General features: G+C 43.4%; 1 protein-coding gene across 4 annotated transcripts; it reads left to right on the top strand.

Moving 5' to 3' along the window:
* Positions 1-307: 307 nt before the first annotated feature.
* On the top strand, positions 308-13351 carry fzr1b (fizzy/cell division cycle 20 related 1b). Of its 4 annotated transcripts, none has more exons than XM_079530204.1 (14): positions 309-619; positions 1016-1216; positions 2332-2433; positions 2743-2806; positions 3131-3258; positions 3710-3792; positions 5652-5835; positions 9631-9696; positions 10213-10315; positions 10514-10695; positions 10928-11161; positions 11893-11997; positions 12097-12189; positions 12730-13351. In XM_079530204.1, the coding sequence occupies exons 2-14, from the start codon at positions 1133-1135 to the stop codon at positions 12769-12771; spliced, it is 1470 nt and encodes a 489-aa protein (XP_079386330.1). In that variant the 5' UTR covers positions 309-619; positions 1016-1132; the 3' UTR covers positions 12772-13351. The 4 variants fall into 4 exon arrangements, with proteins under 4 accessions (XP_079386331.1, XP_079386330.1, XP_079386329.1 ...); XM_079530203.1 differs by having other exon boundaries at positions 309-626; positions 1020-1216; XM_079530202.1 differs by having other exon boundaries at positions 309-626.
* The last annotated feature ends 307 nt before the right edge of the window (positions 13352-13658 follow it).

Here is a 13658-nt window from a genome sequence, read left to right as displayed (position 1 = left end):
CAACATTACGAAATTATGTCTACTATGTCTGAAATTATGTCTATTATGTCTACTCACGACGAGTCACGAGCCATGGACACCAATTATGACGTCTATAGTGAACCGTTGCCCCCTCCCCTCCGGGCCATGAGTATTGATTCTGTGGTAGGCCTATACTAAATTATATTGATCCCTGGAATATATCAACTGGGAATGGAAAGTCATCACCAATCATGGTGGTGACGCGAGGTTAATGGCCATGGGTGTAATTATGCATAAGCACCACAGGGTGTCGCTGTATAGTCCTACAAATCAACCTGAATCATTTCTGCTACAGCTGATTCAGTCGCCATCTTTTTCCCCAGACATAAACAACACCGTGGGGTCGCGGACCGCGGTGGCATTTTGATGCACACTTTGACATTTCGGGAAGTTTAAACCAAAGATCCGACCTCGTTAGCCCCCCCGCAGGGCACCGGCCGGGTCTTTGATCTTTCCCCTCGTCCCAGAGATGTGACAGGGGGATCCGGGGACCTGAGGGACAGCTGGTCGGTGTTGGTTGGTGGTGCTGCTGACAACTAGAACAACGTCACCGTGGAACAGAGGGGAGAGGAGGCTCGTCAGATCAGCTGTTTGCAAAGTAATAGGTAACGGTTTGTTTGCATGATGACAACTGTCTGTGTGACAACCATGCATGTCTTGATGTTTTGTCGTATCTGTTTGAATAGCAGTTTGTAAAACGTGTGTTGGGTTTGTTTGCAGTCGCGCAGCCAGTGTGGCGTCGCTTATTTGCCCCAATAGTAGAGGCCATTTAACAACCTCGTTTCATAGCAAGATATTATCTTCTTGCAATGCGATGAAACGAGGTTGTTGTCATAATTCATAATTTAGATGTCGCTGGCCGACAAGAGCTTGTAGATCGGCTCTTGTCTGCGACCGACACCGGCGTACGAAGGACAGGGTATACAAATAAAAAGTCAGGCTAGACAGCGTTACTTGGCAGATGTGTGATATATTTGTATTCTGTCTTGTAAAGACAGACACCATGGGGGTCCAGAGTCGTGGACCTCCTGGTGCGACGGACTGAAGGTGTTTAAATAAAGGTGGGAGCCAGGAGGAGGTGGTCAGGGCTGGTCCTACACATGTAGAAGACATGGACCAGGAGTATGAGAGAAGACTGCTGAGGCAAATCAACCACCAAAACCTGCCAGCAGCAGAAACCCACCTGACTATAAAAGTGAGTTGTAATTTAAATCAGTGCTGTTATGTTCTCCACACATTTTCAAGTCAAGGACCCCCAAATGGATATGCATAGTCCTCTGAGTGACCCTCCTAAAAAAAGATTTTCAAGGATTACTTTCTCACTGCTGTTGGAGGTCCAAATATGAAGCTGTTATCCACCACAGGTTGGATAGGTATTGGCCTATTACAATATACAAAATGGGTAATTGGGGCCAAGTCAGGTGTTCAACTGGGAAAGCCACAAAGTAGCGTTTCAGTGATTTTGTTGTTTAATCTATATGGGTTTGGGAGCCTATATGAATTATGCCTTATTATACCAAGTACAACTGTTTGCCGAAATAAATGGGTTGACAAATCCAAAGATATGAGCTCTTGACATCCATCTACCAGAATTGAGCATGACAACCATGGAGTTCAGAGTCAGCGTTCGCTAGGGTCTCACAGCACACGCGTGCTCCAAATAACTCCAGTCCACATTTTGCACAGATATTGCTCAGTATTCTGGCTATGAAGATACAGTAGCTGCTTCCCACACCATTAATGTACATTTTTCATGTAATTATTACGCAATCATTTTGCAGACACTTGCCGGAAGTGGTCTGACCGTCTGATGCAAAATACGTCACATTTTCCACATAATGATGTTGCCGCTTGGCCCCTCCCCTTTTCACTGCACACAAACAAAGCGACAAGAGTTGTTCCCCAAATCGACATGGGTCCATGGAACTGCTTAGGACACAGACAGACAGACACGCTGTTCCCACAGGAAAGAAAGAGTCCTGGCTGCCTCTCGACTCTTGATCTATTATAACTACTGTAAGCTGTCGGCAGGTTTGGCGAGATCGCACGAAAGCCAGACAGACACGCACACGAAGCAACACGTTTTGTTTGTTAGATCAATGTTTAACAGTGGAAAGATGGAAACCTCTAGTCTGCCAGTGAAATAATTGTGACTCATTTTGTTGGGGACCACCTGTAACCCCCTTGATGACACATGGGGGGCTTCTTGCTCAATATTGCCATATAAGCTTGATAAATGTAGCCCCACACTCCTGCTGTGAAACGATGAAGCATTCTCTCTCTCTCTCTCTCTCTCTCCCTCACCCCCAGTGTGGAGGGGCCACTTGCAGCCCCCCCAGTGTCAAGTCAGGAGATCGCTTCATTCCCACTCGTGCTGGAAGCAATTGGAGCATCAACTTTCATTATGCCAATGTGAGAGTGCGTGCGTGCGTGTGTGTGTGTGTGTGTGTGTGTGTGTGTGTGTGTGTGTGTGTGTGTGTGTGTGTGTGTGCGCGCGCGCACAGTATATACTGTAGATACACACGCACCCAAAGATTTGCACACATTGTCACAATTTAAAATTCTTGAATTCGTGCCGCACTATGAGCTTGTATATCTGCTATTTTTGAATAGCCGAAGTATAAAATAATGGTTAAAATCTAAAGTGACACAGATGCTTTCTCCATCTTAATGGGTTAAAGCTATTGCTATGGTTGAGATGTTGTCTTCTTTCTCCTGTAGGAAAACTGTCGCTCTCCCAGTCAGAGTCACAAGGCGAAGGACGCCAGTTCAGATTCAGGCAAAGGTTGGTCATCCTTTTGTCATGGACACAGTACAATTCTCTCTGTTATGCTCTTTGCAGTTAAATGAACACCAAGAAGTGTATTATCTGTATTCTGACCATAGTGATTAAACAACCTTTTATTATTATTATTTTTTTTTATCACAATTACCGTAATAGATTTATTTTGTATGGAGATTCCTGCCAAGGTTTCTGCCTGACAGCAATGTTGTGTAACTCGAGTTGATACCATAAATGAGGGTCATTCCACACAAGTTTTCCACTTGACAGACAATATTTTGTTCTTATCCGTTCTTGTTCTTACATAATGTGCGGTGCTTCTTCCAGATGCTGTAGCCTATGCTGCCCTGTTGAGGAATGAGTTATTGGGGGCGGGAATCGAGACGGTGCCAGACCCGCACACCGATGACCGGAGACATACAGTCCTCTCCCCAGACTCCCACAGCCTCTTCAGGGTATATGAACCACCAGCAGTAGCACAAACTGTTGCATCAGTGGTGTTGCTTGCTCTCCCTGCAAAAATGTTTAGTTTAGTTTAATGGGTTATTTGAAAAACAAACACACACAATATAGGTTGGAATGTTTCAAGGATGAGACACATTAAAGTCCAAGTCTTATTTCCATTGTGGTCCTCATGCACAAAATACATGACAGATCACACAAGTGACAGTAAGGTAAATAATACCAACTTTCAATTGCACATGAAATCTAAGGGAAAAAATAAAAGTCAGCAACCCACATGGGTAGTGGAAACGTGTACCAGTGGTCAGATCAGAATACATTTCAGAACAATATTAGGAGTAGTCTTTGGTCACATTATTTTGGTGTTTTGTGTGCAGGTGACCCATAAGCCATAACTCGAAAACTTCACTATGTAACAAGCAATTCTTTTGTGTTCCCCACCAGTACACTGTCCACACGAGGAGAGCGCCTTTCGACGGCGCTAACGAAGTCTCGCCCTACTCCCTTTCTCCTCTTAGCAACAAGAGGTACAGTATGTTAATATCCCACTTGCCATACTCCAGTGTGTCCACTGGCTTCTTGAGGGGGTTCCAGTGGCCAGTGGGTCCCCAGCTAAATGCTGGGTAGAACTACCCATGAATGGACTGTTATGGCTCTGTAACCGAGTTAAATTGAGAAGGCTTTAGAGCAGTGGTTCTCAACCTTTTTTGTACCACCTCACAAAATATTTGGCTCTCCAAGTACCACCATTATGATTCATGTTAAAATTCAGTAGCGTACACTTAACCGTATCACATCCTATTCAGCTAGGCACAGTTCACACAGAAGGCAAATGAATCGTATATTAATGTATACAAATACAAGTAAGACGCGCAAACGCGGGAAGCGAACGCAGCTCGTAAATTGCAATAACAACAATTAGAATAAATTACGTACTTTTTAAGGTTTTTTTTAAGTTAAGTTTTTTTAAATTAAATGTTTTTTCAAGTTTTTTTTTAGTGTGTGTATGTGTGCGTGCGTGCGTGTTTCCTTTTTACGTTTTTTTTTTAAGTGAAGTTTTTTTTTAAGTTAAGTTTTTTTTTAAGTTAAGTTTTTTGTGTGTGTGCGTTTTTCCTTTTTACGTGAAGTTTTTTTTTAAGTTACGTTTTTTTAAGTTAAGTTTTTTTTTAAGTTAAGTTTTTTTTTAAGTTAAGTTTTTTGTGTGTGTGTGTGTGTGTGTGTGTGTGTGTGTGTGTGTGTGTGTGTGTGTGTGTGTGTGTGTGTGTGTGTGTGTGTGTGTGTGTGTGTGTGTGTGTGTGTGTGTGTGTGTGTGTGTGTGTGTGTGTGTGTGTGTGCGTGTGCGTGCGTGCGTGCGTGTGTGTGTGTTTTTGTGTGTGATACAGCTGCGCCCTCTGGTGGTGGGCGGGTGGTGTTACAGCGTGACACACAGACACACACACACACAGACACACAGACGTGATCTGCTGGGTCTCATAGTAAATGCTCACTGCGTTCGCAATAAAGAATATATATTTTTCACATTTGTCAGCCAAAGTCATGCTGTACAAAATGGTATTGATAAAACTGTGACTTTAACACCAAGTTATCACACGGCACAGACAGACAGATACTCCCGAGTCCCCACCCCCTCCTTTTTCATTTTCGGGAAGATTCATCGTACCACCAGAGGAGGTCTCCTGTACAACTAGTGGTACGTGTACCACAGGTTGAGAATCACTGCTTTAGAGTGTATTTTGGGGTCCCAGTGAAAATAAATGACCAAAAGGTGTCCTTGGCCTAATATCGTTGCTTGGAAAGAAACATCTCCACATTTCAACTTTGTATATTCCGTTCGTAAATGAATGCCCTGCTTCGTCCTACAAGACGGGCCAGACAAAAGTAAAATATTTAATTACGATTCACCAAGAGCCTGGATGGCTTGGTTCCAGGCTTTAAATAATTTATATAAATATTAAATCTCTATGGGGAAAAATGAATGGGTTGACAAATGAATATGTGGCACCACAAAATGGACTGATATGCTATGGCTATGCCCTATTAGCTCAATGGTAAAACTTTCAGCACTTGAAAGCACATGAAACCGGGTTCAAATCCCGGATAGGAGAGGAAAGTTACACAAGCTCACAATGCGAGCTTGAAAATCTGCTTTCATCAGTTTGGGTCCCGGGCTCCCGGACGGGCAAATGTCTACTGTAATCTCTCCTTTGGGTCTTGCTCTAGTGACTGTACAGATAACAATGCCGTTTAGGATTGTGTCCAGCTTTTTATGTTTTTTTGTGGCTTTCGCCTTTATTTTTTTATGGAGGGACAGACAGTAGATTGTGTCCAGCTATTGTCGTCTTGTTGACCTTCCTTCTTCACTCTGTTCCCCATCAAACATTTGCAGTCACAAGCTGCTGCGTTCCCCGCGCAAGCCGGCCCGCAAGATCTCCAAGATCCCCTTCAAGGTGCTGGACGCCCCGGAGCTGCAGGACGACTTCTACCTCAACCTGGTGGACTGGTCCCTGGGCAACCTGCTCAGCGTGGGCCTGGGGGCCTGCGTCTACCTCTGGAGCGCCTGCACCAGCCAGGTGAGCTGTGAATCACTTTGTGACTCATTGTAGCCTTGTAGATCTGCTATTTCTGATTTTTCATTTACTAGAGTACGAGATCAGGTCCAGAGCCTGGGCAGAGACCCTGTACACACACACGTACGTACGTACGTACGTACGTACGTACGTACGTACGTACGTACGTACGTACGTACGTACGTACAGAGACTTGGTGCATGTTATGTATAGATAGATGTAACATTCAAACGTGGAAACGATTATGACGATTATAACAAAATAATTGCGATTATCTAAGTGCCATCATCATCATCATCGGCGATCACTCGGTGTCGAGTATGATGGTCCTCCTGGGGGGTCCTTGTTGTGGGTCGTCAGATGCCTATGAAGGCCGATTCTGGAACCACATATTTTTGTGCAGTGTGGGCATGGGTGTGAGGTGCTGGGGGTGGGATGTGGAACGGCCTCTCTGATGGTAGTTGCTGCTCTCTCCTTTCGTTGCTGCCTCTTGACTGTGTCAGCCCGGCGGAGATTGCGTTCATGGAATATGGCTCCCTGTTACATTCCCTTATATGTCTAGGGGTTATTAAAGGATGCAACAAGGCTGGCAAGTGAACTGTTGTTTATTCACGGTGCTTCAATAAGGTATTTACACAAGACAGAAGGTATGCAATAATACAACAGTATGAATATATATATATAATATAGGAACATATATATAGCTATCCTTCTATCTAGACAACCTGTACGGACTAATAACGATAGTTTCTGGGTTTCCAACCAACTTAAATATAGGGCTGAGCCCTCTCGAGCCAAGTCGAGTTACAAGGTTTAACTTAAATATTATTTAATTTATATAATGAAACCAAAAGGCTGTATGGGGCAAACCAAAGAAAACAACAAAACAGACTACACCTATCCTAACGCAAACAGAACCCTCTAGCTAATCCTAACCAACAAAAGAAAAAGAAGGGTTACAAATTATCAAACTATATAAACTCTCTACTCTTTCTAATCCTAACCAAATACGAACTGTTACAAAAACCAAGCTCCCACACGCCAAATCATACCTTTCCACTTAACAAAAGTATAATTTCTTGTAACGTTACCACAGCGAGACAGGTCAGACAGATAAACACTAAGGGTGCTCCACACTGGAGACCCTGGTGTATGTTTATACAAGGTGTAGCTTCACAGCTCCCTGGACAGAGTGCTCTCAATATCACAGACTGAGGCTGCGTTCGAATTGCTAGGGTTGTTCCCTACTCCCTACTCCCCATACGGGGACCCAGACTCAGTGGACTCAAATAGTGATGAATTCGGACAATACTCCCTGTATGGGGAGCACCGACTCTGACGTCAATATCGGTAGAGGGCGCTATAGGTCCGCGGGTTCATGTACTTTTTATTTGCATTGTAATCCCCATAGGGTTTTTTTCAGATCGCCTCATAAAGAACTGTATGAAAAATAAACAAATCATCCCGCCGTTTCACTCATTTGGATATGAAGAATCAACTGACACCAGTCAAAACGCTGCTGCTGAAATGATGATAAAAAGGTTATTCTTTTAAAATAACATAGGCCTATGATTATTATCAATAAATTAATATTATATCCATTATCCAGCAATATGAAAACAGTGCACCACCTTGACAATATGAAAATATCAGCAGCATGATTATGAACCCCGCTAATCCTGGGGGGGGGGTGAGCTCTGCTCACAATACGGACGTTAACAGAAACAGCAGTCCAATAAATTGCTGCCTACTGTAGTGGCAGAAAATACTACTGCCACTACACTACATAATGAAGTTTTAATGTATTTAGCGCAATTCAATGAAATAATGTTAGATAACATATATGTTTTAATGGCAGGAATTAATTAATATTAATAAAACATATGTTCGGAGACACAATTAATATGTCTCACATGCATGTACAAAATATATATTTGACTTTAGCACATAAATGAAAACCTCACCAACCTTAATCCAAAAACTATTAAAAAAGTCCGCGGTTGTAAAAATAGTGTCGGCAGCAGGGCGCGAAACCGTGAACCGATGAACGATGGTTTGAAAGGCGGCGTAACAGCCCACTAGACTAACGAGGAAGCTGATAGAATAGGGTTCTGAGGCAGCATAGGAGTCAAATAGGCCAGCAGGGCAGCTGTCAGAAAGGGGTTCAGATTAGTAATACTATTGCAAATGAATTGTTTTATTATAAATAAATAAAATAAAACAATTGAAAATAAATGCACAGATCATTTGTCTCGAGATCTGTAGCTTCGAGATCCGCCAGGGAAGAAAAGAGAGGGGAAACGATAGTTTTAAAAGTACATTTGTGTTGATTTCTTTCGCTGGTTCAACTTCTGCCTCTTCTGAGTTGGAGCGCAATGAGCGCATGCATGCAGAAGCAGCGCACGTGCACGCAAACGCGTGCATGTGCGCTCAAGGGCGAGCTTGCGCAATGCATTATGGGGCAGATTTGCTTCGCTGTGTTTTTGTAGTGACCATCGGATGGTCCCTACAATTCCCGGTGCATTGTGGGATACTTCAGTCCACTACATTAGGGTGCAAAAATGCTCACTACATATTCGGACACTATAACAAAATGGCGGAACCCCAAAGTAGTGCACTATATGGGGCATAGGGAATTAATTCGAACGCAGCCTGAGTCACACTGCCAACGAGCTGGCATCACAGCTGCTCTTAAGTAGTCTTCCACAGGCTGGCCTTCTGATCGAGGATAGGCTCCCGTTGACGAGGTGGGCAGGTGGAAGGTAGATAGGTCTCCGCCTCCGAGCACCAGCCAGACCTGTGACTGAGAACTTCGATCAGCACTCTATACAAGCAACAGCATATGACCGACAACTCCATACTACCATAATCACTGTATACTATGTAATATATATGTATAAATATAATCACCGTATAACATATAATATATATATATAAATATACTCCCTGTATAATATATAAATATAATCACGGTATAATATATAATACATATAAATATACAATCACCGATTATGTAACACTCCTTCATAGAGACTTTTCCTCCATGTGCTTCTATTTCGAGCAAGGTCTTCCCAGCTTGTGCTGTCTATGTGGAATTGCTTGAGGCTGATCCTAATGTCCTTGAAACGCTTTTTCTGACCTCCAGGAGTTCTCTGACCAGTCGCTAGCTAAGTGCCACAGGCCCCCTGGCCATAATGATCTTTGGGTAGTAAGGGGTGTACATTAGTCCAGTGCCTCTGAAGCGTTTTTCCTTGGAGCCCCCCTTCTGACATCTGACAAAGGTTGAGACCCCCAACCTCCATATCTCTGGTGACCTGGATGGCAGGTTATGTTATGTTTATTTATTTGATATGGACATCACAATCGCATTGCTCATTGCACAGTTGTACAATTTGTAGATGCATTGTTTACAGTGTGTTAGCACAAGTACTAATATTCACCACCTGTCCACAGAAGACTAAAAAAAAACTAAAAATACAGTAACACTTTAGTTTAAAAAACCCACTCAAGTACAAAAAAGGAATACATACTACTACTAATAAACATAATCACTCACGTAACCAGTCAGAAACTATACATGTGAGCACAGTTGATTTGATTTCAACCATTGTTTGAGTCCTCTGTAGAACACATTACCATCCGTCTCTAGTTAGAACCGTAAGCATTAGTCCATGCCAGTGCAATGTGAGTGGGTATGGGTTGTGACTCGGACAAAACCAACATGAGTTGTCCATGTTTGAGCACGGATGTGATGAGAAGGTTAATTGAAAGGTGTCCTGTGTTTATGCATGTCTTCAGGTGACCAGATTATGCGACCTCTCCATAGACGGTGATTCTGTTACGTCGGTTTGCTGGAATGAGAGGGTGAGTTTGACTGTTTTTAATGGACATGTATCATATAGTCACTGTCAGACAGAAACCTCTTATCTCCATATTCTAACTTTTTGTGTTTTCCCCCATGTAAATGTATGCCCCGTTTGCTCATACTACAGCGTCACTTTGCTGCGTGAACTTGTAGATCTGTTACTTTTGAATTTGAATCATGAAAAGTAACAGTTTTAGACATGAGAGGTTTCCACCCGACAGATGATCCCCAGCCAAAAACCTAGTACACAACGTTTGAAAGAGTAACTTCAAGAGTATACAAATGGAACCAAATAGACCCACATGGTTCGTTTGGTCCATTTGAACTGTACAAACAGTTCATCATTTATCAGCTTAAATTTCATAATATTCCAATGTTTCTCACACAATTCAAACATTTTCCATGAAGATGTTTATTGTCTTTACTCTGTAGTTTAGTCTGTGTAGTAGTAATGCCGTGCTCTTGTTTCATAAGTATAAATATGTAAATGTAATTGTTGCGTGTGCTCCTGTCAGGGCAGTCTGGTCGCTGTAGGAACCCATAAAGGTTACGTCCAGATCTGGGACGCGGCAGGAGGCAGGAAGCTGACCAGCCTGGAGGGTCACTCGGCACGTGTAGGTCAGTCACTCCTTCACTCGCTTTCATTTTCCAAAACCTTTATTAAAATATTTTTTTTTCTCTATGAATTCTGAACAGAATTGGTTTGGTTTGTAATGTCAGACATGAATTTATACTTTTGTTAAAATAAAAATGTGGGATTTCATATGAAAACATCTATCTTACCTATACACCCCTGTCCGTCTTGGTGTCTTCAAGGTGCCCTGGCGTGGAACGGGGAGCAGCTGTCGTCGGGGAGCCGTGACCGGGTCATCCTGCAGAGGGACGTTCGGACGCCACCCCCTGTGGAGAGGAGGCTGCAGGGACACCGGCAGGAGGTGTGCGGCCTCAAGTGGTCCCCGGACCACCAGCACCTCGCCTCCGGTGGCAACGACAACAAAGTGAGAGAGCATCACGCGTCTTATATCTAGTCTACACACACGTGACACGTCTTCTTTGGTTCCATTTTTATTTCCTTATTTAGTTCCTTTTAAATGCCGGGGTCCAAATCTATTTTTCATATTAAACGCCCGGGCTAATATTTGGAAAAATACGGTAACTACAACATTTGAGTACTTTTTCCCCACCACTGTAATATTTCGGACTAATACAGTATTTAATCTAATCCTCCAGCTGCTGGTGTGGAACAGCTCCAGCCTGCTGCCGGTGCAGCAGTATGGCGACCACCTGGCAGCGGTGAAGGCCATTGCCTGGTCGCCCCACCAGCACGGGCTGCTGGCATCAGGCGGCGGCACGGCCGACCGCTGCCTGCGCTTCTGGAACACGCTGACGGGCCAGGCCCTGCAGAGCACGGACACCGGCTCGCAGGTCTGCAACCTGGCCTGGTCCAAGCACGCCAACGAACTGGTGAGAGAGAAACGGCTTATTATTGCATGATTGTTGCTGGAAACCTCGTACGCATGGATTAAAGTTCTCAGTCGTTCGTCCACGACTGATCTTAGTCATTTGGATTTCAGGGAAGCAAGCACCATATCTTCTATGAAAGCATGTCGCTTTGTACTTTTTATTTTGTATATTATAAAGTAATTTCCCATTTCTTGTTCATACATTAGCTTGGAAAAAGACCACAAGGTTGAAACGTCGTACAGTATATTGCTGCTGCACCTTGAGCACTTCATCTATTTCCAACCATATCTTCATAGAATTGGTCCTCACAAATGCTCATTATGAATTTCTGCCTACTGACAGAAACCTGCGGACCAATGACATTATCAATGGGGATTCCAATCTAATATAAATTCAGCTTTTCTCCTCCTGGAAATTAACATGGTGAAATAGAAGCCATGTTCTTGAAAACATTATAAAATATATTATATTGTATTATATATACAAGTTGGAAAACGTGTATATATATAAAAAATATATATGGAAATGACGAACATTAACACACACATGCAATCAAATCACAATAAGAATTCTCAAAGCTTTTGTCACATTTATTTTAATTCTAAGCGCTGGGCCCGGTTTCCCCTAAGTACCAGTACTGACACTGCTTTAAATCGTTCCATTCTAGTCTACAATGTTAAACCTACAGTTGCAAGCGTTTGCATTATCTAACTGTTTTCCTGTGATCTCAGGTGAGCACTCATGGCTACTCTCAGAACCAGATCCTGGTATGGAAGTACCCCTCACTAACCCAGGTGGCCAAACTGACGGGACACTCCTACAGAGTTCTATACCTGGTAAGACCACATTGGAGGTTAGACTATTTTATATTGTAGACTTCAGTCATGTTGGCGTCTTAAATCAATCCCTCTCCTTTTCTGTTCTTCTGCACCCAGGCTGTGTCACCGGACGGTGAGGCCATTGTTACGGGAGCCGGGGACGAGACACTACGCTTCTGGAACGTGTTCAGTAAAACGCGATGTACCAAGGTACAGTGCAGTGCAGGCACCCGTCATACACCACATTTTGTGACATCATAACCCTAACCCCTCCCCATTATCCTACAAGACACAGCTGTGGCGGAGGCTTAAGTTCAGTACGCTTTTTTAGTATAATCATAGTACCTGAGGATCATGTTTTAGGGGGGGAAGAAAATCACGGCACTCCATCTTTAAGTTTACAACTGGAAAGCAGTTCAGTAAACCAGATGTTTTGTGCCTTGTCTTCCTCAGTAAACCAGATGTTTTGTGCCTTGTCTTCCTCAGTAAACCAGATGTTTTGTGCCTTGTCTTCCTCAGTAAACCAGATGTTTTGTGCCTTGTCTTCCTCAGTAAACCAGATGTTTTGTGCCTTGTCTTCCTCAGTAAACCAGATGTTTTGTGCCTTGTCTTCCTCAGTAAACCAGATGTTTTGTGCCTTGTCTTCCTCAGTAAACCAGATGTTTTGTGCCTTGTCTTCCTCAGTAAACCAGATGTTTTGTGCCTTGTCTTCCTCAGTAAACCAGATGTTTTGTGCCTTGTCTTCCTCAGGAATCCAAGTCAGTGCTGAACCTGTTCACCAGGATACGGTAGTGGCGAGCGACGAGGAAGGGGGACTTCAGAAAGTGGGGGACACGCTGGCACAGACCCCCTAGCACATGGCAGGTGCTAGACCTGCTAGACCCCCTCTCTCTCTCTCCTCACAGTACTACCCCGACACTGCACCGCGTCTCTGAGACCACACCTCTTCATTCACTTTTTTATACAGAGGACACGTCGTCCAACAATCTCCTGATTGAAGACTTACCAATGATCATGGATTTAAAATCAAAGCAACCTGGAGTTTGGGACATTTTGACTTTTGCGTAAAAAGCTTTTTTTTTCTCATTATGGATGTGTTTAAAAGAAAATGTTTTATCATGTATTAAGTATAAACGTGCAATAAGCTATATATAATGGAGACATGTTTTCGTAAAACAAAAAAGCTCTTTTTAAGTTCTCAATTCTCAAAGGAGATGAGGCTCCTGGGGTGATGTGCAGCCCAGCTTTGGGTGTGTGTGTGTGTGTGGGGTGGATTTCTATATTTTGATAACATGCGTATATGATCGATAGTATACGATGGAAGATAAATAAATATGTGCACCCACATAGCTGCTCATGCAGCTGCAAAGACCATGTTTTTGTGCTGTTTTATTCTTATCACTGTCCTAACCATGCAGATCCCGTGAGCAGTGGTGGACAATGTCCTCTCAACTCCAGTGCTTGAGTCAAAGTAGAGATACTCCACTTGTCATGGTAGACCTGCGGCAAGGTCTAATGGTTTGGACTCTTATTATCTAGCCTGGAAACCAGATTAATCTGCCACAGCAAAAAGGGCCATGCCAGGCCGTCTGCATTGTTTTTGTTATTCCCTTTGTGTCCACTGAGTGACGCTGCAGCACCATGCTGCTTCAGGCAGGCTGAGTGACTGCAGCACCATG

This window comes from Electrona antarctica (genome assembly GCF_951216825.1).
Source record: "Electrona antarctica genome assembly, chromosome: 19".
NCBI classification, from domain to species: Eukaryota; Metazoa; Chordata; class Actinopteri; order Myctophiformes; family Myctophidae; genus Electrona; species Electrona antarctica.
This window is presented reverse-complemented; position numbering and strand designations above follow the sequence as displayed.

What these genes read in the sequence shown, in the direction of transcription:
- fzr1b (XM_079530204.1), top strand. Translation starts at nt 1,133, where the DNA reads ATGGACCAGGAGTATGAGAGAAGACTGCTGAGGCAAATCAACCACCAA. An exon ending in ACTCCCACAGCCTCTTCAGG is followed by an intron (nt 3,259 to 3,709) that starts GTATATGAACCA and finishes GTTCCCCACCAG; the next exon opens with TACACTGTCCACACGAGGAG. An exon ending in GTAAAACGCGATGTACCAAG is followed by an intron (nt 12,190 to 12,729) that starts GTACAGTGCAGT and finishes TGTCTTCCTCAG; the next exon opens with GAATCCAAGTCAGTGCTGAA.